Source organism: Mycteria americana, chromosome 1, assembly GCF_035582795.1.
Source record: "Mycteria americana isolate JAX WOST 10 ecotype Jacksonville Zoo and Gardens chromosome 1, USCA_MyAme_1.0, whole genome shotgun sequence".
Classification (NCBI taxonomy): domain Eukaryota; kingdom Metazoa; phylum Chordata; class Aves; order Ciconiiformes; family Ciconiidae; genus Mycteria; species Mycteria americana.
The window spans coordinates 74,777,225-74,804,915 of NC_134365.1; the positions used below are offsets into that span (position 1 = coordinate 74,777,225).

The 27,691-nt window shown below is 38.8% G+C and overlaps 1 protein-coding gene across 43 annotated transcripts in view; it reads left to right on the forward strand.

Moving 5' to 3' along the window:
• Window positions 1-27,691, forward strand: part of SOX5 (SRY-box transcription factor 5) — a 723,931-nt gene that overhangs the window by 602,708 nt on the left and 93,532 nt on the right. For 36 of the 43 annotated variants that reach the window (XM_075506020.1, XM_075506208.1, XM_075506234.1 and 33 more), the window contains one exon: window positions 17,750-17,873. In XM_075506020.1, the coding sequence (XP_075362135.1) occupies window positions 17,750-17,873 (124 nt within the window). The remainder of the gene's footprint in view (window positions 1-17,749; window positions 17,874-27,691) is intronic. The other 7 variants (XM_075505992.1, XM_075506256.1, XM_075506280.1 and 4 more) reach the window with 1 other exon arrangement.

Here is a 27,691-nt window from a genome sequence, read left to right on the forward strand (position 1 = left end):
GGTGAGAGTAAATGGGAATTTCTGGAGGTAATGTTAGTATCTGTGTCCATCTGACCAGTGAGTTTGAGAAAAAAGAGGAAGGTAGCAGGTTATTTTATGAGGTGCTTTTATGTCTGATGAAATAGGGACTATCTCCAGAGGTGATTAGGACAGACAAGAAAAAAACCAACTTAATAGCGCTTAAGAAAAGACATCCAGCAAAAATGCTGTGACAAAAGTCTTAGGAACTTGTTTATATTTTTAAGGCTGTTTCCTCAAGGAAAACAGTGAGAGAACACCTTTTTTTTAAATAAAAGCTTAGTTCCTCCTCAGATATTTGGCACTCCTTAAAATCTGCTGGAGCCTGACGGACTATACTGACGTTCTTAATGCACCTGAGAGTTACTTCCCAAACATGCCTTTCCTTATGCTAGATCTTGCCAAGATCTTTTGGATAAACCTCATTTGAAGTTTCCAGGACACAGCGATGTGGCATGAAGGAGCCCTAGAAGAATTGTCAAAATACAATTAGCACCTATTTCTAATCCCATATCACAAAAAGATCTTGGCCAAATCACCTGTAATTCAGCTGAAAGTATGTTCTTTGACAGCTGACCACCTGTAAAGACTTTGGAGGATAAATGACCTCTCATGAGATGGGGGGAACTAGTCGAAAAGTATCTAATCTAGGTATTTATCTGTGCTTTGAACCATGTACTTTGAATTCTTGGGTTTACAACAAAAAGCCAATCTGGGTCTTAACTATGGACAGCCTATCTGTATTCTCGTACATAATGCATGTGGGAGAGCAGTAAATACACACTGGACTGATGCAGTAAGGAGGGTTTATTGACTTGTTTAGGAGAGGCGTGCTACTTGCCACTTGTGCATTATACTTGGTATCTTCAACTAATAGCAATAAAACCTTTATGCTACCTTATACTGTCACGTATTGTATGAAAGTAGCATATTTTTAAAAATCTATTTAAATATGGAGTGGTTTAGAATAATTATTGATATACATTTTTGAGTCGCTCTACCTGTAAAACTGCTTCGTACCATAGGTTAAATAAACTTCCCAAACTCACCTGAAATAGCTTTTCCATAAATAATGTCATGATTGGAGTCTAATGTCTTGAGTTGTTTCAAGGCTACACGCAGGTGTTGTGGGCCACATTAGGAAACTGTGAATCCTCCACTTCTGTTAATAAAAAAACTTTCGTTTAGCCCTCATGGGTTACAAAATAGAGAAGCTCAGAAGTCCCTCTGGCCTAGGACTGTCTATGGGTAATACGGCAGCTCAGTAATACTACGTGAAAAGTTGGGAAGGAAAAGGCATGTGTCTCTCAATTGGCTGCAGAGAAAATACACTTGTGAGAGATTTGGGGTTATACGATTCTGTCCCTGTTCAGACAGGAGAATGTATGCTGTGCAAGTGAAACTGTCAGAGGTGTGTGATAAATACTGTTTGCATTCTGTTTCAAATTTTCCCTTGGGTATCACCATCTCTTGTATGGTGCATGCCTATATGCTTGCATATGCGCGTGGACTCCTGTGTGTGGGGCATCTGTTCCGTGGGTACTGTGTGTATATATATATGTGTAAATATCAGTACATGTGCACATACACACACATTTACATTTTAAAATAAATACCAGAAATGAGATTTATAGATAGCTTTCCTCATTTGCTTGTGTGGTGTGTGAGACGTGTGCACACACATCTACTGGAAAAATGTATGTGTTTATAGTTCTGTATGGGCACAGATGATGCGTGTGTGTATACAGACGCAGACAAACATACACTCACATTGTAATACATTAGATGCACTTAGATCTGTAGGACTCACTGTTGACTTTAATTAGAATATCAGCATAGACTTCTTGTAAAAATCATTAACTTGGAGTTATCCTTGCATTTTTCTGAATACATATTTAACGTATTTCTTGTCTGAAGTGGGATGTAATGGAGACTTATTCCACTGGTTGAGTCTGAGGAAAGTTAAGTCCCTGGAAAAATCAAGGTACGCAGCTAGACCAGCCTGTGGGTGTGCTCTACTGGACCTTCCCTAACACTCAGTCATCTCAAGCCATGACAGAGATTGTCAGATCGTTCTCTTGAATATATGCTCTTCCAGGAGAGAGCCAAACCACTGCAGCTCTTGAAAAAGGCTTCTAAGCAAAACGTAGGCATTGCAGCGCTTCTGACGTTAAAATAAAGGTATCGAAACCGTCTGATTAACTGGAGATGCTTCTTCATGATTACTTAATGACAAGGTGGGAGTTTGAAGCTTGTCATTAATATTGTCATTTGTCTAAAAAATATCTTCTAAGTGCTGCTGACTAAGCACCACATTATCGCCTGAGCCTGGGTCTGGCTCGATGTATTGTTAAATTTGTTGCGTCAGGACATTCTGCCGTGCAGCCCTAGAGGACCCTACGAAAGGCATTTGCAGGCAGGAACTTGAAATAAGCACAGCCTCAGCGTAATTGTAGCCAAATGGTTCCACAGAAGGAGTGTCTGTGTGTGGAGTCTGAGCGTCCAGCTGTTCAGAGGAGGATTACGAGGGCTTTAATGGAGAGCACAGATGGAATCAGTACTATTGTCCGGAGTATTCTGGGGCAGAGGCTAAAGTGTGAAGGATGATCAGTGGAGAGCTGATTGGAAAGGGGAAAAAAAAAAAAAAAAAGAAAGAAAGAAGGGGAAAAAAAAATCCCCTTGTTCTCTAAAAAGCAAAGGGATTGATGCTGTCCAATGGTGAGGGTGCAGAGGAAATAGTTCCCAAAGCTTGCTTTCATGGTTAGCAGGCATTGTAAAGATGGCACAGGTCATGTGTTGTGTGCAGCTGTTTAGAGGTTCTTACAGAACTGTTAGAGACTTAGCAAGGCCCATTATTCAAGGCACTAAGGCAGTTTTACTGGATATGGACTACTGCAATTGTATAAGCTCTCCATTGTGTGAGTACTAATTTAGAGTGCTACCATAAGCCAGCCATACAATCCATGCTTCCCATGAATGAATGAGTCATCTTGATGAAAAGGCTCAGAGCACACAGCTCTGACTTTTAGTCTTAAAGGGACCTGATGTGTTCAGAATGGATCACATTTTAATGAACAAACTTGCTGGCAAAATATTTTGGGTTTGAACGGCTAAAATAATCCTTTTCTTTTTGGAGAAAGGTACCGTACCCAAAGACTTTAGATGGGTTTTCATTTGCCTTACCACATGTTAGACGTATTTGTAGTTACTGATTTGTTATGGGATATTAAAGTGTTACTAATGTGCTTGTATAAACATAACAGGTTTCAAGGCCACTTGGTAAGCCAGCAATTTATGTCCTAAATCATTCCTTTAGGTGCCAAGGAGCCCCACGATTGTTTTATTCAAAACCATTTGGCTGCAGGAATGCAGCTGTTTTTCATTAACGATGTCCATGCACATACACAAGCAACGTGTTGTTGTATAGCACTGCTGTCTTTTTATTTCCTTGCCTGCGAAGAATATGAGAACAGTATTAGGACCTCTAACGTAGTTGCAGCGTTGTTTGGTAAAGTAATTCTCTGTAGAATTCTTACCTGGGTGGCTTAGGGTCACATCAAAAAAGAGGGTTTACTCTCTGATAACAGGACTTAGATAGCCTTTGGGAACATCTAAATTGAGGGACCCAAGAGTGCTTCCTGAGTTCATATGCACATCCTGTCCAGCCGTGATTTAGGCAGACCCTCTAAGAGCCTTAGTTCAAATATGAGATCTGAAGCTTTGGGGGCAGCTAACCATACATAGCACCTGCTGATGTGATCTGAGAGTTTTCTGTATTTCTCCTTCTGTGCCTTCCCTGAAACTGCTCCAGTCTGAACACCTAAACGCTTACCTCTTGCCTAAGGGTCATTGCAATCCAGAAACAAGGCAGAGCAGCGCTGGTGTCACCTGAAAGGCTCAACCAACAGGCATGGTGCCTGAAGCACAGTGACAGGATTGTAAAATGTAGCTGCTTCCCTTCCAACATACAGCAGTTAAAGAAGGGATAGTCCTTCCTTTTTTTTTTTGTGCAGTAGCCTGGTGAAAGCTTAGCAGTTGCCTAAGAAATGGAAAAGAACTGGACTGGGGCGTCTGTTTCCTTAACACAATTCACATTGTGTCTCCCACATCTCAGGAGAGACAAGGCCTTTCTCCACATCTGCTGAAACTGGGCTTCAAGCAAAAAGAGACAATACTGTTCATGTCATAAATGGAGCCAAAAAAGAAGTGTCATAGCTCAGTATCCTGCTGATGATGACATTTGAGCCTGTGTGCCGCTCCATAGATGCCGTGTGGTTTTTTTTTTAATTAAAGTTATTTTTTTAAATTAAGTTATTTCTGCTGAGTACCACTGAGGTCAATTTGTATTGACTTCAGCAGAGCAAGGACTGAACACAGAGTTCCTACAGGTCAAATTTTGCCCTTAAGAAAATAATGATTATTACAAAGTCCCTTTTCTGAGCTGAATACTACTTAAAAGCTAAAGGCATTTAAAAAATCAAATATTGCTGTATGTTTTCATCGTGTTTATTTCTGGTTTCCTTTTTGATCTCAGTATCAAACTAAGTTTACTGAGTCAGCTCTGTTTAATTAGTTTAATTTTACTTGTTCAGCAGCATTGCCAGAGTTGTACTTTTCAGATTCACAGCTCTGAATGAAAATATTCCCTGTGACTGGCAAGACAAAACAAAAACAAAAGTGGAAAAGGAATTATTAAAATGTTTATATTTGCTTAGGTAAAATGCTTCCAGAACTGAAATTTGGAGCAGAAAATATGTAAGGATCCTTATACTTAGTTAACTAACTTAAATCTATTCTTACTGAAGTGTCAGAAGTTTTGTTCGCTTTATTGTGAATCAGGTCTACCACACAAAGCGTGTTAAGTGTTAGTGCCTAAATTAAAAAAAAAAAACAAAAAACAAAAAACAAAAAACCAAACCAAAACCAAGACCCCACTTCCAGTAAACAGTTGCAAAATTGTTTGTCTTGTTTATTGAGAGTTTCAAATAAATCTACACATCCTCAGTCATGCCAGTGAGTGAGTGAAGATTACTCAAGGGCTTTTCCCGCTCTCCCTTCAAGCAAACTCAGTGGCATCAAGTGCTGTCATGTCGTGTGACATGATGAGAGCCATGAGGTTCATCAGTTCCCACCGTTACATTGGGGCTGCAGCTGTCCCATACTAGCAGAAAAATAAAATTGCCAATTTGCATTAGTGAACCTTAGTAAGCCCTGATTTTCAGTTGCACCAAGCATCCAGCCCCAGAGACTGTGTTCTGGATTAAAACTTTGTTCTCTGTCTCAAATGGTGCTTAAAGAATTCTCAGGAGTACTTTATGGCCAGCAGTGTTTCAGTATAAACAGTACTAGGAATAAATCAATTGGTCAGAAAATTCCTTTTATTGCTGGAGAAATGGAGGGCTGAAGAGCAGAACTTAAAAATGAATCCTGAATGGCCATGGTTTATGCTTAGAATAGAGTAGATGGATAACATCACTGTAGTATTTTCAGAGCTTTTTACAGTGCTCCGTTATATCCCTCTCTCCCAGACACATCACATCTACCTTTCTTTTTAGTATGCAAATGCACAATTAAAAGCATTCAACAGATAGAGATGAATAAGCTAATACAGTGTGCTGCTAGTAATTTATTTTCATTAACTGGGAGTATGTGGAAGTACCCCAAAGAGCAAAGAGATGCTGGAAAGTTGTAATAGATAAGAATCTACTAACTGCCTTTATGTAAGACAATAGATCTTGTGAATATTCTGCTTCCTCTCCAGGCAGTGAGCTAGTATGGTTAACCAAAATTGTTGAGTAATTGTTCTGTGGTTGAGAACAAAATGCTGAATTAAACTGTTCCCAGCACAATAATTGTGTGATTACAGCATTTATGTTGCTGGCCAAAAGAACAGTCATTAGGTTTGGAAGACTTACCAAAACCACAGGCACAGAAAAAAAAAATGCAAATCACATGTAAATTGTCCTCTAATACCTATAGTGGCTTAAAAATTGAACTAGGAGTATGGTATGTGTATATTTAAAGGCAGTCAAGCCAGAAAAAATGATTGTACATTCAAGAACTACTTCAGACTAGGAAGAAAATACCCAAAGATTATTCGTTTTCATTATGTTGTACTTTTCCCCCTCTTGCGAGATCCTGCACTTCATATATTATGCGTGTATTCTGCTTTGTGAATGCTATTATATTTTTCCCGACTGCATACCAATCAGATATTGTCTGGGAGTTGTAAGGTGGGTAGGACTCCCACACCTAACTAAATCTTGGGCCAAGCCGATTCAAAGAGCAATATACAGGAGAGGCAGGCAGCAAATGTTTATCTGATTGCTGTAATCCACCAGTAAAATTAAAAACTGATTTATGATGATCGGTAGACAATTTTCTTCCCCACTGCATGGTCCATATCTAGAAATGCCAAAGAAACAAGTACATTTAGTCTTTCCTTTTTTTTTTCCTTTTGTTGTTTTTCCTCATATTTTTAATAATAAAGGAGGATGAGGAAGACAAGGAAGAACTGAAGGAGACGTCAAAGAAAAAAATACAAAATGTTTAGGGCAATCAAAATTTTTGTGCCTGCAATTCAGTGCAGTAACAAGCTGCAGGATTTGGATAGCTGGCTACCTGGCTGTACACAGAAATCAGATGATCAGATGTCTAAACTTCATCACTGTATCTACAGTTAATTGTGCTTTAACTGTGTTGCTGTCACCAAATTGTAGGCACAAAATGAGAGACTGTCTTCAGTCCTATTCAAAAAATGTTCCCGAACAAAACTTGTGAACAACATTTTCATATGAGGATTTTGGTAACAACGGAAAAAAGGCATCAGGACACGAATGGAAGAGTGGCTGCGTATCTATTTAAATAGTCTTTCTTCTGCAACTTGAATCCATTTCACTTTTAAAATCGAACTTTTGATGGTAAAACTGAATTCTATTAAGGAACAATTCCACTGGCAAAAGGGACAGTCAGAAACAAGTCTGAACAGCTGAAAGATTGAAAAGAGGTCTTTATTGTGCATTTCCCTGGGCAGTAATTAGAGGCTATCCAATACTAGAAATGTGTTTTCCACAGAGGTTTCTGCTAACATTTGGTCTTAGTTTTCCTGGCCATTTGTCCATCATGTTTAAGTACGGAGGTTTTTAAGATCATGTAGAAAGCAATAAAACTCAATATAAAATAATAATAATAATAATAATAATATTGTCTTCAGGAAAGAATTACATCGAGTTGCTGTAGCAACTAGTGCTCTGAAACTGATGTCACTAGAGACCAGACATATACTGAAACATGTGTCTGATTTAACAGTAATAAAATTGGGAAAAAGAGGGGGCATTCAACGGGTTTAATCAGTGGATTTAAGTCTAAGATCTGAGCAGACCCAATTCTGCCAAAGTCTACACTGATCAGGCTGTGAAGAATGTTTCTTTCCCTGTGCTCTATTAGATTGTATAAAGTTTTATTAACTACGTCCCTCAACCTTTCAATTTAAAGAAACCAAGAGAAGGTACGGACTTTTAGTGTGGAATTTGTTTTCTGAGTCCTTTCTGTATATTTTTTCTCTCTCTTTCTAGATAGTATGGTTTTAAGTGAATGACTTTGATAAGACTTTCATGTTTGTTTATACCATAGCACTATTCCGCAGCCGAATAGGTTTTGGATTTCTGCCCACTACATGATATTAAATAACCCCTGTTTCTTGCCCACCGCCTACACATTAAAATTGTTGTGTTTGTTTTAATTAATGATATCCCACTTGTCAAAGATATACTGAGTGAAAAACACATCTTGAAACCTTGGGGTTGTGTTTGAAAGAATACCCCTTCCTCTCTCTGTATAGTAATATTACCTTAAATCATATTAAGAAAATTGGCACCAAAAACCCCAAACCAAACCAAGAAATAGTTATTATAAGGCAGAATTCTGATGATCTCCTTGTCTTCTGTGTCAGCTAATTTGAGTAAGCAAGATTTCTGCATTAAGGGTTATGAAAGTAGAATTGTTTCATATTAGTTGATGAAACTTAAATATTTTACTATAATTATGTATAGAATCGTTACAAGCAATGTGTCATGGGTGACTCATAATGAGTGGCAGTGGAAGAGTCAAAATAGAAGGCCAGAATGTGGTGATACTGCTGTGCAAGAGCATTAGAGGGGAAGGTATCACTTCAGGAATAGAGGAAAGCTTTAGGGAGCTATCACTTCCCATTACTGATATCTACCATGCCTGCCATGGTGGGGACGAAGGAAGACTGGGATGAGAGATGGGCTTGCCTCGCAAACTTTTTCCTTTCCACTGAAGTATCACAGCATGCCCACTTACTTCATTTTTCGTCCTCTCTTACTTTACGATCCCTCATTTCATCAAGCAGTGTTTGAACCATGGGCTGAGTACTACTCTTGATTCACAGCTTTTCTCCAGGAATGCCTCAGGGTCATTAATAAAATAATGAGTCTCTTAAAGATGGCAGTCCACTATTAAGTGCTTTAGGCCTTAGATATTGATCTATTCGTGAATTTGGACTTTACCATTGTGTCAAAAATGAGGTCATGGCACTTGCCTTCATCTATACGCCATCTTAAATACAGTGGTTTCCATATTAGAACTATTCTCCCTGTTTCAGAGTTTAAAAAATTCTTTTTTTTGGAAGAGTAGACAGGAGAAATATTACTGCAATTTATACATCAAAATGATTAGTTACTGGTGTTTCAATATGTTATGGAAAAATCAACAATGGGTAAAGGGGGAGGTGTAGTAGCTGGCCTTAACACAGATGCCTCTGAATAACTTTATATGACAAAAAATACCAGTCAGCCTTGCTTAAGTATAATGGCATCAGCCTTGCTCTTGCCACCCATTTCTTGATCTTTTGGGGAAAATGCACTAAAGAAACCTTTAGTGAGTAGCTTCACTCCCCAAAAGCTATATCAGTTCAGTCTACACAGGAGTAAGAACCACAGTTAGAATAAATACGTTTCTTTACCTAAGCTGCATTCTCAACCTGAAAACCATCTTGGGCAGGTTTATAGCCAAGCATTTTATGGTCCTGTTTGCATCCTTTGCATGAAAACATTCACAGTAATACTGTGGTGTCAGGATGAGCCCAAAGGCACCTCAAAAGGGCTGAAGACATAGCAAGGTGGGGCTTTTCTCCTAGCTCACAGAATTTAGCTGTCAAAAAGGAGCCAGACTTGCTGCCTGTGATGGTGTGTAATACTACAATTTATTTCCTTACCTGAATCTGTTGACTTCCAACATTCACAGAGGGTCTTGAAAAGTCAGTTTTGGGTCATCCCTCTTCCTCTTCTCCCCTGCTCTCTACATCCCACACTAGTGCTGAGCCTTGCTCCCTGTTCCTACTTTTCTTATAGTCTGCCCATTGATTAATAATGTTAAGTTTTGCAGAGGCAACCTTGTATATGTTTAAAGAACCCCTGTGCTCTTACAGGAAGAATCCTCTAGATTCTGCACACCTCTTTTGACTGTTATACCTGTCACACTATTTCTAACAGCCTCAAATAGAAACAGCCCCATTTAACACAGAGCCAACACAAACTGTCCTATTTGCTCTTCCCTGCTTCCTCTGCAGCAGTAGTTAATACCAGACCTTCTTTCCAGATCTCTTTTGACAGCAGTCCGTGATACTGTTGCACAAAGACTTTTGATCTGGTAAAATGTGAGCACTGGGTATACCAAAGAAGTGACTTTGAAAAGAAAGAGAGCTGGGTAAGCACACACGCACAAAACGCAGCCACTTCAGTCTCTTTAAACAGAATGTGGAAAATCAGAAGGAAAAAGTATACAGGTTTTTTCCATACCTTCTGGAAGACTGGTATGAACAATGACAAGGGAAGTATACTTATTTTTGTCTCTGATTCTTTCTGACATGTACAAAAAACCCCATAGTTCATTATAATTTGAATAACTGAACCAATATATAATATCTCAGCTAACTGTAGAAAACAGTACACATGCAGCTCAAGGAATTATCCTACATGCTGTCTTTTAAAACACATCAGGAAATCTTGCACCTGTTTTCTTTTCACTGACAAATGTTTTGCTGAATAGCTTACTGCTAGAGCGATCACCACTGGTCCAGACCTCATTGAGAAAAGCATTAACCAAGCATCTGGGAACTGTGTGCTCCATCATATGCTGTGAGGTAGCATCAGTCATTAACATAAGTTCATAGATTTTCCAGTTTGAAGGGAGTGACTTTGCAGATTTAACTCTTGCTACATGACAGGTATATTTAGGAGCAAGTTGCTATTAGCCAGCAAAAACACAAATAGAGGACAATATGCCATCTAAATCAGCAGTTTTGACAGCCGCAAGTTTGTGGCAGCTTTCCATTATAGTCCTGGCTTATTCTTCTAGGAAGGGTACTAGCATTTAAACAAGGCGCCTAGGTGCTTGGAAGCTATGGCATGAGAAGCATAGTATTTGTGTGAATATTAAGTAAGGTGAAATAAGTCGGTTTGGCCCAAACACTGGTCATCATACCTCAAAAGCCAATTTTGTGTCCTTTGCTAACTTTAACCTCTTCATGAAACAAATGGCTCAATCAACCAAACAATGGATCTTTTTCTTCTATAAAAAGGAAAGAGCACATTATTTTGAGTTTTGCTCTTGAGCTTGGATTAGAAAGGGCTCTTTTGAGAGTGCACTTCAGTGTTCCAGTGTAGCTGTTACCTGAATTACAGTAGCTTGCTCTGAAACTCCTGGTTTTGCCAGAGGACCCCACCCACTGAGGTACTGTATAGTCTGGAGCAGCCATTCCTCCGTGAACTCTTAGGCTTTTGACTTAAAACAGCTGCATCTTGGAATGAATTCCAGTTCATGTTCTTTTTATTTCAGGTAGCCTCTTCCCTTTCAGTTAGGCTATTTTGTTCAAATGCCTTTGTGGCAGAATTGCCCTGCAGATAACTTACATACTAAGTGGCACATGCATGAATACTTCTTGTTACACGTCATCCCAAATGGGAAAAAGTCATCTTACTGCTTTTCCCTCCTTGTCGTGGTTTAACCCCAGCCAGCAGCTACGCACCACGCAGCCGCTCGCTCACTCCCCCCGGTGGGATGGGGGAGAGAATCAGAAGAGCAAAAGCAAGAAAACTCGAGGGTTGAGATAAAGACAGTTTAATAGGGAAAGCAAAAGTCACGCACACAAGCGAAGCAAAGCAAGGAATTAATTCACTGCTTCCCATGGGCAGGCAGGTGTGCAGCCATCTCCAGGAAAGCAGGGCTCCATCACGCGTAACGGTTACTTGGGAAGACAAACGCCATCACTCTGAATGTCCCCCCTTCCTTCTTCTTCCCCAGCTTTATATATTGAGCATGACGTCATGTGGTATGGAATAACCCTTTGGTCAGTTTGGATCAACTATCCTGGCTGTGTCCCCTCCCAGCTTCTTCTGCACCTGGCAGAGCACGGGAAGCTGAAAAGTCCTTGACTAGTGCAGCAACAACTAAAACATCTCTGTATTATCAACACTGTCTTCAGCACAAATCCAAAACATAGCCCCATACCAGCCACTATAAAGAAAATTAACTCTATCTCAGCTGAAACCAGGACACTCCTCTGTATGATTTTTCTATGCCAAATCAAGTATAAAAGAAGCGTTCTAAAGTTCTTTATTTTAGTTACATAAATGAATAAGTAATACTGCTTTTTCCTTTGGAAGTATCCAAGAGGTGTTCCTTAATGCAAAGGGTCCTTTTGGCTTATGTCCTTCAAAGTGCTGCTGGAGGTGCTTGTCTCTCACCAGCGTGTTTTCTTCTGTAGTATGAAGTGGAGGAGGGAAGCCTTTGGAAGCAAGTTATCGACATGGAGACAGCTACTGTCCGTATTATTTGGCAGTTTAAGGCACTTCTCTGCACTTCGGTTAAAAAGGCTAAACATGTGTTCATTTAGTAGTACTTACAGACTTTATGATTAGAAGAATTTGAGATGGATGCTGGTAGTGACACCTGGATTCTTTTGCAGGACTGAGCAGACAGAAAGTTTCCAGCCTCAAAAGCCTTGCTTTTTTAAAATGAAAAATGTTTATGTAATTCTCTGAGATGCATTTCAGTTTTCCTGAAAGTTTGTTCCTTGTGTCTTCCGTGAGCCAAGTTGCATACATACCAACTATTACCTGTTAAGGATTGTCTCCATAGTCCATCAAACTAATAATTTTTTCCACGCTATCACTCCAAATAGAGCCCTCCTATGCTAGTGGAGTTGTAATGGGAGGGGGGGTGTCACCCTAAATAGCCTTTTGTATTCTTAAAAGATTGCCACTATGAGAGCATGTTTCTCTATGATCAATGTCACTGTTTGCAAACAATTGTGAACAGTGAGGTGTTACTATTGAGTGAACAGAGGTATTCAGACAGCATGAATTTTGGTAAGTACTGGTACGAATTGTGTAAGCATCTTATGCAGCAAAGGGAATAATAATATTTAGGACCCAAATCATCCACTGCAGAAGAATTTTCAGGTAGAGATTAGGAAGAAAAAACCTTCACAAAATCCTTTGCCGGGATCGCCTATACCAGTATGTCTGGCAGAGGAGTGAGCTGCTCCTCAGCAGTAAAAGCAAAGCATTAGGTCAGAGCATGGGATGGAATGGGTGTGCTCTCTGTCTCCTCAATGTCTTCCTCTCTGCTTCTTGGCATCCACCTTCTGTTTTACATCTTAAGCACTCACTAAGCACCCCATGAAAAGCCACCTCAAACTCAGTAGGAGAGTGATCATTGTATTGCCCAGATAGGCAGGCTCCCTGCCGTATAGATTTAGGACACACTTATGTCAATTTAGGGAACTGAAGTAGGGAAGAGAATGAGGAGAACAACATTTTCTTTTCTTATTTTAAACGTCACTGTAAGGGAAAATAGCAGATTGTAGTTATATGAGGACATATATTTTTATTTCCCTTAAGATAGACGTGGGGGGGTGTGAGGGAGAGAGAAAGAGATGGCCAACACATATGCTAATTAAAGAATCCGGTCTTTCAGCATAGTGTGCGCCACCGTGAGCCAAGTGTTTCTGGAGGAAGGGGGACCGATGCAATTAAACATGTCATTTTTGAAGGACAGATTTATGTTATTGCATGTTAAATGTACGTTACATTCTTTCATATACAGTAGAAGAGATACTTAACTTATAAACAAGTCACAGGCAAGAAGAAATTCATACAACAGTTTGAAGTTAAAAGAATCATTCATGCACATCCACTGTTCTAGGAGTGTAAAATCTGAACTTCTTTGGGGTGGCTGAGAATAACTCAAATGAAAATAAAAATTAGCCACACTTCTACATGAAGAAGGCATGTAAGAGACCATTTCAGCAAAGATGCTCATCCAGCTCTTGAAGGGCATCTTCTAAACAGCTCAAGAGTAAAGTACTGCTCAGAGTTTTGTCAGTTTGTAGAGAAGGGAGTGTTGCTTTTAGCAGCTGTTCTTATTCACACTAAGTAATTCGTTACTCTGTCACCAGCCTCACCGAAATGGATAGAATTGCTTCTGAAGAACTAGAGGTGGGTGGAAGATCAGTATTCGCCTCTCAGTGGAAAGTGTTATATATGGATGCTGGGAAATGTATTGAAATATTTACCTTGGAGAGAGGAAAACTTTATGTAAAAGTTTATGCTAATAAACATGTAATGAGCAACTGCAGAAATGAAATTGGTGGAAGTGTATAAAGAAATAAAATTAATAGCAACTGCTATGTTAGGGGCTTAGATTTGTTGAAAGTATGGGTTTATGTTATTGAGAAATATTATAAGCCTGCTAGATTAAGCAAGAGTCACGTGAGGGGGAAAATGGTGAACTTTTTAATTAAAGACTCTGTCAGGATGCATGGGCATAAAGGACCAAAATAAGGTCAGGCACGCTATCCTGATCCTGGCATTTCCTAAGCCTTGAATGCCTAACTTTGCAACCTTAATGTTTCCTTAAACTATTTCATCTTTGTAGCTATTTATATAGTGACCCAAAGCGCATGTGACATTTTACAGAAAACAGAGTAGAACTGTAGTTGTCAAGTGTTTGCAATCTAAATTTATATAAGTCACAGCAGGAGCTAGTAACAAACAGTAGGGGTAACTGTTAAAAACATACTGCTTAGTGCTTAGGTAGCTGTGGTAACCATAGTATGTTCCTAAAAGTAGGTAGGAGACCAAAATTCAGGCGGAAATACTACAGTTAGAATGAAGCTGGGAATGCTGGGAATCTAGCTGTGGCTCCACTGAATGCACGTCTTTGTGCAGTTGGATTTGTTATGGTCAAGTCATAAAGGACACACACAGATTTGTGAAGATGCTGGCCCAGGCTTCAACAACTTGAATCAGTTCCAAGTTTACTAACAAATTTCTTTTGATAAGCATAAGTCATTTAAGGGCAAAGTTTTCAAAGGCACTGAAGCAAATAAAGATAGTGAGGCACTTCCCAAAATCGAAAATCTCTACGGGTAACTGTGGATGCCTCAGTTTACTACTTGGACAGTAGATATACTATTAGTTGCTTGTCATGTGCTCATACTGGTTTTTTTCATTGATAAGTTCTTTAGGGCTAGTCTCCTTTTTTGATTTTCAGTGGCAAGTATGAAGGGTCCCTGATTTTGGTTTGGACTCTAGGTGAAACTTGGCTGCAATTTCTTCTGCTCCTAAAACACTTTGCCGTTACAGAAAATGACTTGCTGTCCTCATTATGAATTAGATCCGTGATCCGTTAACATCATGGCGGCAATAGTATGGGTAGTGTAAAAACAGGCCCTTAGAAGATTGTATCAGTATCATCCAGACTAATATCCTAAGGTAGGTAAGAAGTTACAAGGTGAAATTGTAGCCCATTAAATCCATTGGGAATTTTGTGAGGATTTAAATTACAATCTTTACCTTTAGGTAGTTACAACTAAGAAGAAGTAATCACGTAGAGAGATTGGCAAGTGGAGAATCCTGGCAGCTATATGCATTTTTAGATTGCTAAAGATGTATTTCTTTTTATGGACATATATATGTCCATTAGCAGAACAAATTGAAAGGCCTGAAAAATAGCTTTGATTTGCAGTCCGTTACGTTCAAATTAGAAATGTGGTATCAAGAAGTTACCATCGACAAAACATTGGAAAATACGTAAACTTTATAACAATAAACATTTGTGAGAGATGTAACTGACACAGTAATAGCTTTAAAAAAAAAAAGGAAAGAGGAGAATACCCTTCGTGTAAAACTCAGAAGGAGGGCCTGTATTCTGTGCCACTTGAAAGAGTTGTATCCTAGCAATTCTAGGTAATAATAATAAACAGAACAAAAGTTAAGATGTAGTAGTTAAATGAGCCATAAAAATGAAGAGTCTGTAATTTGTATTGTATTGTGTCAGGTCATCGGATTAAAATAAACTAATGTTTGCACTTATTTGTATTTGGGAGAAAATGAAGTGTAGCTGTTTGAGTGGTACTACATACATTCCATCCTGGAATGAAAATCACATTGTTTTGACTGCGTTATTTCTGTATCCATGCAAACCATCCTCATCACTCTATAGTTCTTACCTCCTTAACGCAACCAGGGTTGTGTCATTTGAAATTAGTGGGTAGAAGGCCCCTTGGAGAGTTAAAGAGGAGCAGCGATTTGAAAAAATGAAATGCAGCAGTCAGATTTAAGAATAAAGGGCATTTTCCTGGTAAATGTTTTCCTAAATGGGAATTTTTCAGTGTGGTGTTTTGCTCGTGTATTTGGCAGTCACTTGGAATCAAGTGCAGACTTGTGCTACATTGTGCGCTTGGCAATGACAATTTGTGTGTGTGTGGTGCTTTAGTTATATTAGCCCTGGAGGCAGAGTTAACACTTGCAGTGGGACAAGAGTATTTGCAGTCATCAGAGAACTTTGCAGTCAGCTTCAATAACATCACTCCATTTTTTTCACTTTTTTTTAACATTTTTTTTGGCAGCAAAGCTCTTAGTAGAACCATCTGTCTTTCTATTAGTGTTTTTGAGTCCTGTTTTGAAGCTTCTTTGCTTGGCAAAGTCACTTTCATCCTTGGAAACCATTTAAAAAAAAAGTTCTGTGGCTTTTTGCCGAAGAAGAGTACTATGCAAAAATTCCACACGGCTGTTCATTTTTGTTCTAAAAGAATACAGTTACTTTGTCTTTGTCTTAAAAAAAACCCAAAACCCCAAACAAAACAAACAAAAAATAAACACATCAAGAAAAGGCAGACACTGGGCAGTGCTAGGGTGACTGAGTGGGGGTAGAGAGGAAATCACATTTTATATGTTTTGTTTTCTCCAGCAATCCAGTTAAAAGTACGTATGTCTTCTGGTTAACAGGATCAGAATAGAAAGAAGAATACGGAAGTAACAAAAAATGGATCGAGTTAGTTCAGTGAGCGGAGCTACATCTACTCTAGCTTCAGTCAAGCATTTCCATCAACAGCACTCCTGAACTCCATCCTTACAAATTGTTTCAGACAGTAAAGATGCAGTCAGCACACACACACAGGTGTTGACAGGTCCTGGCATAAATGAAGAGGTTACCTTCCCAAATTTCGTATCACTCTTCTGCCTTGTAACAGTGTTGGGTGAACTGAGACATCACCTGGATCTTCAGGAGGTTAAATTAAAATAAAATTAAGTCAAGATGTAGTCTCAACTGTGGCAACCAAGGAGCTGGCACAGGTTCTCTTTTGCCAGTTCTACTATGCAGGCAATAATGAAGGGAGTAACACCTTCTTTCGCCTCTGGCCAAAAAAGGTTGTCTATCAACACACTAATTGTCCTTCTTTCTTAAGGCTACAGACCACAAACTAAATTTTAGTCCTTGATAATGTATCTGTACCTCCAATGCCTTAGCTTTACAGTGCCATTAAAAATCTAGATGACCTCTCTTAAGAAGTGAGTCAGTCTCCCTTTACTGACTGATCTGGTCAGCACAGTGGGATCTTTTAATTAAAACCAGCCATTTAACATTTTAATCTAGCAAACTTTTTGTCTCTCATCTGTGTGAAATACCAAGACGATGTCCATTTCTAGCAATTAAAAACTCTGACAGAACTGGGTGAAAGCAATAGTATTAGACGTTGTGCCATGGCCAACTTCCAGTTTTGATGACTAATTTCTGCATGTCTTAAGTCCCCTGCAGTATCCACTTACAATATAATATTTTCCATTTCCTGACTTGCATGGTTGTGTACAGTTGCTGTGCAAAGTTGAACAGCTAATGCTTCAGACATAGCTGTGTTTTATTTGTGAATAAAGTGTCTCAGCATTTTTTCTTACCGTCTCAGAGACTTTATCTTTTCACATGTACAAATAGGTGCATGTATATGGGCAGAAAAACAGTACTGACCATGCTGTACACTACTTACGCACATATTTGTACTTCTGTGTGTGTGGATCTTTGGGTTTGGGCTCAGTCAGGGTGATGTTGTTACACAGGGCAATAAAAGAGAAGAAAAACCCACCCTGCAGTCAAAGAGAAGTGAGGTGTTATGGATTGTGGGGGGAATAATTAATTGGGATATAGGTGTGCATTAGTGGAATCTTTTGATTTATTTTGGATTAATGTAATTCATATGAAATGCTTTGGTAATTAAGATGAGGCTGAATAGTTGATGCTACTGGAACACACCATTATGGAGGAGCGTATTCAAACCTGACCTCTCAGATCAGAAGTAGGAGAAAGCATGTAAGCAGACATTTTCCCCAGAAAAAATTCCACGTTTGATTTTCCCTCTCCTGTTCAGCAGGTCCAGGGTCAGCTGCCTCCATTAATGATTCCCGTATTCCCTCCAGACCAACGAACCCTAGCAGCAGCTGCACAGCAAGGATTCCTTCTTCCTCCTGGTTTCAGCTACAAAGCGGGATGCAGTAAGTCCTGTAGATATTTTTAGCTGGAAGTGGGTATAGGGCTCAATTTCATGCCAATCTGTATAAAAGTATCACCTCTCTCACCAGATGGACAAAGCCATTAACTCGCACAGATGAGTGTAAAATAAGAGAATTAGTCGGTATTGTATGAGAAAATATTGTCAGAGGTGAAGTATGTGTTTCAATGTAACAGCAAACATTTCACACGACAAGTAGATTTGTGCACCTTCTTTCTGACAGATCTTTTTGACAAGTGAACAGGCTCATGACCACACATACGTACATACATCTGAAGAGAAGCTATTTGAAACTTCCCAATAAATTTCAACACTGTTGTAAGAAAATATGTTTTTTTCCTGAAGCAGCCTGCTTACTATTTGTGAACTGAGGGCCTATTCTAGTCTCTTTCTTCACACAGAACTCACATTAATCTCAACAGGGGTTCTGCACAGAGATCAAAGATAGCATATGCCTTTCAGTTTGATGGACTAACACAAACTATGGGTATGTTTATGAGAGCCTAACACTAAAAAATATAGCATCTACATTTTTAATCTTTTAAAGATTTGTATTGTTCTCTATACTCCCCAGATATTTTTGGAAATTTTATTTAAGCCTTCTATAGGATTTCATGTTCCTGTCAACAGGATGATAATAAATACAAGTTAAAGAATAATTGAGAAACTCCATTTCCATGAATAGGCTTAGCTAGAGTATGAGTTTCGTAGACTTGTTTTCATGCATTTATGCTTGTATACCTCTTCTGACATCAGTTTCCTACTGAGTTATCTAGGACTTGCTTGTTCTACCTTTCTCTGTCTCTAGCATGGGTGTTTAGCTTTATTATATCCATGTCAGTGTATCCATCTGTATCATTGACTAACTCATGAGTTCATCAGTTGGTTTTGAGTTACTGAGGACTTGCCACTGCAGCAGTTTCATAAAATTAGAACATAAACTGATTCCTTTAGTTAAACTGGCTTAGCCCACAATTTCAGATTTCTTTCAGTTTCTGTAACATTGTAGATACAGTACTTGAATGCAAACTTGAGTTTCTTTGGCCACTGATGCCTTTTCCTAATATTTTACAGACTGGGACCACTACTGAAAATTACTGTTCAAAACACTTCACGTCCCTCAGCAGCTGCAGTGCCAAAGCATAGGCTCATTCAGTTCTTCCAGTGATTTCACAGTCAGTCTCTCTCAAATGGGAGAAGTAGTGATTCACATAACAGAATGTTTAACCGAAAGCCACACTGAATATGAATGCTACCATAACTGTAGGCCTGGAAAAGGTCAGGAAAGCACCCTGTTAGATATATTTGGCAGATTAAATTAGTTGCATGTTAATGGAGTCTGGTTTGGATAGAAAGAGTTGAGGTTGGTTTTTTTCCTTCTTTTTACTGCATGTACATTAACTGTAAGACAGTCCTATAGTTCCTCACATCCATGAAGTACACATGACATAGCATGTTTGTGTAACCTTGAAAATGAAAAAGAAAAAAGAGCAAAGTTGCTGCTGCTCCTGGCAGTAAGGCTTGGAATTAAAAGCATGCCAAGGTCTAGGACTGAGCAGAAGCCAGTGGAAAAAGACAGCTCTGTGTTTGGTGATTCCCTGGCATGTTTGACTGAATTTGACTGAGAAGCTGAGGAAAAGTGATAAGTAGTCCAAAGGATTTTTTCTTTTTTACTCACAGTTTAGTGTAAACAAAAAAGCATATACGGATTTAGCTACACCTAGAAAGCTTGTAGCAATGAAAAATGTAGCTGCCTTAAAACTATAACGTTTACATCAAGTAACGTTTTTGACAGGCCATTAAAACATATTTCTCCCACTTTCCTGGTTGCCCTTCTGTGTATCAGTCCTCTTGGCAAAGATGTGGTAGATTGTAAACCAAACAGCTTTGGATAAAATTTTCTAAAGCACCTGATGTAGGAGACTAAATCTTCATTTGAAGAGTGACAAAGGCACTAGGATCTAAGTCTCAGGGATATTTAGCAAATGTTTGTACTGTAAACTTTGGTATGGTCACCTGTGTTAGCTTGAACTGAGCTGAAGTGGGTACCAGTATAGCACTGCAACGGAGAATGTACAGCTGATTAATTTGCTCAGCTTCTCAGCATGTTAAATGCTTAACTTTCACAGAGTTTGCTTTTGGATGCAAGGCCTTCCTATGAACTTCTGAAGATCCCACTGCCAGCATCTTTACCTGACTGCCATTGTATGTTTTAAATTTGGCTTATGTACCTTATGAAAATGGAACCTCACTTCTACATCTTTCCGGTCCTTCTGGAAAACCTGCCCTTTTTTCTGGACTGATAGATTTTCAGAATTATTTTGTATGGCTGATTGACAGGAATTCTTTAGTGATGATTCTGTTATCTACTAGCCTTAACAACCTGCACATAGGAACAATAAAAATCTCCACAGGACAATTCAGTTCCAGTAACAAATAATAAAGAACTATTAAAATTTTCATATACTGTTTCTCAATAAACGGGAGATTGAAAATTTGGAGGAGAAGGAAGAGGGAATTGTTGTGACAACCAATATTTTCATAGCTAACTAATGATGCTGAGTACCTTGATTATGGATATCCAGTTGGGGACACCTTCAGAGGGACATTTATACTGTTATGTGCCCTGCCCCTTTGAAAAGTCAGATCTCCAAAAGAGTATCTCAAATTCAGCAGCATGTCATCTAAGGCACTGCCGATCTCTAGTCAGTTGTGCTGTTGGGTGCACCACATGCCTGGGTTACTTGCCACCTTCTGTCTGCAGGCCAAGTAGCTGGAGAGATAGCTGCCTCCAGTTGCTCATCACTGTGCCTCCAACTTCTGACGTACTGGCCAAGCTTCTTGGTTAAGCACTCCCTAACTTGCTTCTGTCCAGGCTGGGATAGCAAGGACTTCCTGTTAAAATTGCTTAAACGGAGCTGGCTCATTTTAATGGAAACATGTTGGGAAGTGATTAAACAAGCAGCTTGGTCACAGTGGTAACCTTTGGCAGGGGGCTGTGATTGGAGATAGTGGCCTCTTCAGCCAGCACAGCTGCAGCTGGAAGAGAATGTGTGATCAAGCCTCGAGGTCAGTGAAAGAGAAAAAATGATGAATACCTAGTTATACTGCTATTTTTCTTTCATTCAGCTTAGATAATGAAACCAAAATAACTTATTCAATGCTTTCTGATTCACCTGTCCATGTTAGAGCAACAGAGAGTCAGATGTATGTCTCCCAGTGGTTTCAGAGAAGGATTCCTCAGCCAGTGCTTCCCAGTGGAGTAATGACTTATCCAGAGAGAGACTGTAGAAAGGAAGAGTACTGATTTCTCTACACATACTTCCTTTTCTGAGGATTTAACTGCAAATAACACAAAAACAGTCGTAACAGTTCATAGCAGGGGTCCATTTAGATTCCTCTCATAGCAGATACCTAAAGAAGAGTATAAGAACAGGGCAAGAGTATACCGATACTTTATCCCCCCCATACTTTGCCAAGTTCCAGTGGCTGGGGACTCGGGGACCTTCTGACCCAGTGGTGGCATCACTGTGTGAGAGCTAGTCTGTCTGTTATCGAAAACAAAGAGGTTTCTCTGCTTGGTTTCCTACCTGATTGGAAACATTCTAGATGGCTGAAATGCTCAAAAGAATACAACAATATCAATCTCAAATATGTGCAGAGCAAATTATTCACTTATACTTCTCCAAATATTTTGCAAAATCGGGTAAATACAGGGAGGAGAGGGGTAAATATTTTCTCCATGCTACATGGCAGGTCATGGTCTTTGGCTTCCAATTCGATGTAGTAAATTTCCTTTCCTTTCTTTTTCTCCATAGCAGATCTTGCTTGGGAGTGGCTTGGTTTTTCATTTTGTTTTGTTTTTTAGACAGATGGTTTGCATTACATAAGGGACAGTTTACACAAGTTGACACTTCCCCTTTTTTCTTTATGGCATATTGTGTGGTGGTAAAGTTGGCAGAGAAAAAGGGAGGAACTTCTATTAGGATTACATTTCTATTTGAGAAAAAGATTCATAATCTATGGTTCCAGTTGATTTTTAACCTCCATACATAGATATAATTGCATGGTGTGTAAAATATTTAATATTATTATTTACAACATTTTTTTCATATGACAAAAATAAGTTGGCAGTATGTGATGGACTATATTGTCCACGATTAGCAAGAAAAATACTGCTTACCTACTTATTTGCTACAGACCTGGTTATCCATTCACTGTGTGCTACTTGGCATTTAAGTATTTTGATTTTTATGCAAACCTCTTTATATGTGTTTTATTATATACATAATATGTAATATTTATATAGATGTGTAATGCAGATCTCTTTTTATAAAGAGTTGATGTTTCAAAGTGGGGTGTTATCTAAGTGACCTGTGGCATGAGCAGATGTTAGGAGTTAACCCCAGTACCCTAAGTATGTTAATTGGTTTTAGCAGCAGGTGAGCTCCTTCCATTTCGGCTGATGTTGAAACCAAACAGAGCCCAATTACTGCATTTCCCAAACTATGGCAAAGCTTCTCCTACATTTAGGCTATGCAGATTGGCTCAGGTCATTTAACCCTTCTCTTTTTATTGTCAGCCAGCATTCCTTAACCCTATCATTTCTTACTACTGCTATTACTAGTTCAGCTTCAGTTGTGATACTTGCTAGATAATATACATGAGTCCCAGCATTTTAGCAATGGTGAGTGAAAAGTCAGCTTGCTGAGGTCTGAGGAGCTGTTGCTGTTGACTTCACTGAAGTCAGATTTCACACCAGATGATACAGGTCTGCTAGGGCCGCTCTTAGAAATAATTAGAATTTATTTAGAGCTAATTAATATTTGTGAAGTGCTTTGAAAGTATAAAAACAGTGTAAGTGATAGAAGATAAGTTTTGTATTGTGCCCTTTGAAAACTGCATAGTTCCACCTCAGAGGAGGCTGCTCTTTAGTCGTAGGTGGTGTGATCTTTTTATTAATGCACATATGTATAGATTCGTATGTGGAATATTAAGGCACGATTGTCTGTCCTGTATAAGAGATAATAAAGGGAATGAAATGAAGATTTGGGGAAGCAAAAGGGGCTGCTTCTGGGGAGCTATTTACAGAAAAGGTAGAAGGAGTTAGGCTGAGAAGAGTGGTAGATTGGGTAGTCTTCCACAAACGTAAGGAGCAGAATGCACCAGGACAGAATGCTTCCCCATGCTCCCTCTCTGGTTCTACATTTGCAGCACCGTTTACAATTAGCTTTCCACTAAAAGACACAGAATAGCTGAAACTTTGTAAAGAAGATGGGCCCTCTCCAGTCAGTGGTGCTAAGTCAGGTTCATTTTGGAAATTGCACTCCATCTCTTCTTTAAGCATTTGATGATCACGATAAAAAGGAAGTGAAATGTTGACTAGCCCCTTACGGCAGTGTGGTATGTTGTATCGGTCCTGAGATTTTTCAGTATGATTGAAGCTGTTGATTTCCAGATAGTTTCTTCTCTGGAAGATTAAGAACAACATACTTCGTTTTCTAAACTGAGGTGTGCAAGATATTGAATTATATGGATATTTTTAGGATTTGTTTTCTTTTCTCAGGAAACAATGGTTACTAAGTCTGTATTTCTGGAAGTGGGATTTACCTCAAATATGTTTTCCAGGTTATTCACAAATTCTCAGGAAAGCTTCTAGGTAGCCTTTTATTTGCTGATACCTATGTTACTTTTATGGAAATATGCCAGATTTTGGAAACAAGAATTGTTTTTCTTTGCCCATTCCTCCTCTCCCCTGTGGATAATTTGGTGTAACAAATCATATTGTGTTCCCAGTCAGATGTCATCAACATGAGGTTTTCTGAAAGCGCTTTAATCACTATTTCAACCATATCCAATTAGGGGGGGAAATCTGAATATACAATAGGTACATTGTATGTGTCTTACATATCAGCTTCTTGCTGCTGGAAGTGTTCTAAATAAAATAATGCACACAAAGTTATTGATGAAATATCTAATTAACTTTTAAAATCGGCAAAAATGTGTGAGATGAACAAGCCAAGCCTAATAAAATTAAAATATGCTGAATTTACTCTTCATCTATATTATGAACAATAATTCCGATGTCCGATAAAAATGAAACTCTCACTTAATTGGTTCCTCATACAGTACAATAAAATTAATGTTTAGGAGTTAAATACCATAAACTTCCTCAGGGAAATTTGCTGATGTATCTCTGTTTTTTAGTCAGTCACATGTTTCATTGTTTAATGGAGTATCATGTGGACTGTCTTATAATTTTTCTTGTGCTCAGTGTCCATGTGTCTGGCTTCTAAAGAGACTGAGTGCTAATTTCTGATTTAACTGTGTCAGCTGTATCAGCTGACATACAGGTCATTGACAATCACCGAATCACAAGAAAAAAATATTAACGTTGCTATGCTTTTATCAGAATGACAAAAATAGGAACCATGTGTTGTGAGGACCACATACTGTAGCTTCTTTATAAAGATGGTAGTCATCTTTCAGGGCTACTGTTTATGCCTTGGAAAAGAATGAGCATATGACTAAACCCTCATGTTCCCCCCAGGATAAGAAAAGAGTAATAGCATTGTGGATAGAAAGAGCAAGAAGGAGGAATTTTTGGTAACGACTTTGCCTTTTAGCGTACATGAGAATGTGTCACTTCTGTAATGCTGCAAATGCAACGGAAGGCATCAAGACTGCAAAAAATAACAACACAACTAAAGACTATTTCTAACTGAAAGAATCCCATAGCCCCTGATCTGTATGTGGCTTCTCACAATAATGCTAATAAGAACAAAATAGACAAGCAAAATAATGGAGTCCTGTGAAAACAGGCTGATAGTTTCAGTTCAGTTTCAAGGCCATAAGAGACACCTGGTGTTAATGGCACTATTACCCATCATTGGGGAACCAAATAAAGTCCCGATTTTTAAAGTCATGAGCATGTACAGACCTCTGTGGAAATACATTGGCTTTCCTTGGTTCTCAGAGCTTTTGAATAACTGTCATTTATTCAACAGGTATATATTAAAAAAAAAAAAAAAGGGCACCCTCGAAATCATAGGATTATTCTGGTTGGAAGGGATCTCAGAAGGTCTGTACTCCAACCTCTTCCTCCAAGTGGGGTCATCTAGGAGATAAGACCAAGTTACTGAGGGCTTTATTCAGCCAGGGCTTGAAAACCTCCAAGGACAGAGACTGCACAACCCTGTTTTGACAGCCTGTTTCAACATCTGGCTGTCCTCATGGGGAAAATCTGATCCTCTTGATTCACTTTATGTCCGCTGGCTTTTGTCCTCCAATGAAACACTGTAGTGAGGAGCCTGGCCTTGTCTTGTTGATCACCTCCTCATAGGAATTGGAAGGCTGCTTTTAGGTCCCTCCAAAGGTATTCCTTCTGTAGACTGAATTGTTTCTCTAAAATACGAAATAGGCTAATCCCTTGTAGGCAGCACTCGGTCAATGCTGTCCGGAACTATCCTCAAAGAAAATCAGGGAACCAGTTTGGATTTCTTTTTGGAAGCCACTGGTTGGATCTTCTTCATACTCTTTTTCTTATTTCTCTAAATCCCTAATGCCTAGAGCCAGAAGTCAGGGACCGCTGCTCATGTCTTTCACAGCCTCCCGTTACTCTTACTACATGTCCACCATCACACCAGAAAAAACAAAAGGAAAATGGTGATGAGGATGAGAATGAATCAGTGGTGAGAAGAGATGCAGTGGCTTACCTGTCAGTTAGCCATCAGCTGTGATTATTCATTATAAATATACATAAGTGATAAATTGAGTGTAAAATTATTGTGGCTTTTTCTAGAGCTTGTCAAAAATGGGGGGGAAGATAATGTAGAATTCCTTTTCATTCAACAGGATCTGCTATAAGGAAATGCTTATTCCAGTATTTTTCATGGAATTTACTTTAGCATTCTGGTTTTGGAAATTATAATTTAAGAATTTGTTTTTGTTTCCTACTCTTTATATTCTTTACACTGTTTTCTTTTTTTCTTCTCCTTCCATGACCTCCAACTTTTTTCACTTGCTCTCCCTGAAAGACAGGTAGGAGGAAAACAATAAGTTTTAAAAAAATCATAGGAAATAAAACCCCTACTTCTCCTCTTCTGGTATCGTTTTTTTTTTTAAAGAAGAAAATTTCAGGAAAAAATCAGAGAGTTCTATTGTTTCATATAATCAGGTTCAACTTAAAAATCCTGTCAAAACATTATAATTTAACATTAGCATGTAACTTGATTTATATAGCAAGTAAGACAATTGTGCCTGCTCTGAAGAGCTTGCAGCCTGTCAGGAGACAAGACAAGACAAGACACTAGGGAGGATTACACCATGAAGGAGAATAAATGAGATGAGTGACAGAAAAAGGAATACAAAAAACATCTTATGAGTTCAGGTGAATGGTACAACACATATAATGTTAGCTCCTATCCTTTCTTTTCTCTTTTTAAAAAAAGTCTTAATGTTTTTTAACTTACTAAACTCCTTTGATAAAATTTTGCAAAACATATCAATGGTTTAAGAGCCACTGTTGTATTTCCCCAAGTATCCAATCATTTAATATCCATGAGCTTGGTAGCCAGTCAGTTGAAAATCAAGTTCCTAAACACACAGGGTTGTTATTTTGCGTTTTGGGACGGGATGTCCACTTGGCTCTGTACCACAACTAACTTTCGCAGAAAAGCCTTTTCAGTGGAGGATGCTAGGGAAAGTTCATAGAAAGAGTGGTTTAAAAGTGAATGTACTTCATGAAAAATCCGCTTGTAAGCAAGATCTTGGAAGATTATTTTGGGCGAGGACGAAGGTGTGATTTGAAATTGAAAGAAGTTGCAGTGCATAAATTATCAGGAAAGAGGTTCTGGGTATGTTTGTGGAAGACGGACCAAAAGAAGGATAGAGAAATAAAGAATTGGCACAGAACTGGGGGTTCAGCCTTGCCTTCTTTCTTCCCTGAGCCACTGGTGTTCTCCTTTGCTCACAGTGTCAGTGTGCACCAACACCTCTAATATACCCCATCAGCTCCTCCAGGCTGACATATCCCATTCCCTTCTTTAAGTGCTGTATCACCAGTACATACATCCTTCTGTGCTCTTTTCATGTAGTCAGTCTGGAATAACTCTGTTCTTTAAAGTGATGTCACCAAGTAGCTGGGAAATAACTATATATTAGAGAAGAATATGTAAGCTAATGAAATAATTTTTACCTTGTTCTTACAATAAAAATCCCAGCCTTTGACTTGCTCCAGATTTCACCATAAAGTGTACTAAAGAAAAGCAACAACAGCAAAACAACAACAAAGCTTCTCTCCGATGCTTTGTTTATAAGAAAAGTCCACTCATAATGAGAAACAGTTTGGAACATGAAAGGAATGCACAAAATGTATCTTTTGGTAGCTGAAAGATGCAGGGAGGTACACTCCTGCCTGCGTGCATTAGTAGATTAATAGTGAATTTTGGGAATTGAAATGTAGTATAGTTGTTTGAGAATTTATTCGTGTTTTCAGTGATGCAAACTTGTGAATGGCTTGGGAAATACCTATTTCTAATAACTGTATATCTTGCCTCACGTTCCTGAAATGTTCCCAGAGCTTGGGAAAAAAATGTACCGACTTTTTACATCTAAAAATAAGATACTTACCGAAGAAGTAATGAAATAGTTAAGGCATGCATTTGCCAGACTTCAGAATTAACTAAAACTGCTCAGGCAAAACCTTCAGTCTGATAGGGGAATAAATTTAAGGACAGTAGGAAGAGGTATCATGTTCTAGAGTAACAGCAAAGAGTGAGCAGGTCCATATTTATCAGAGGA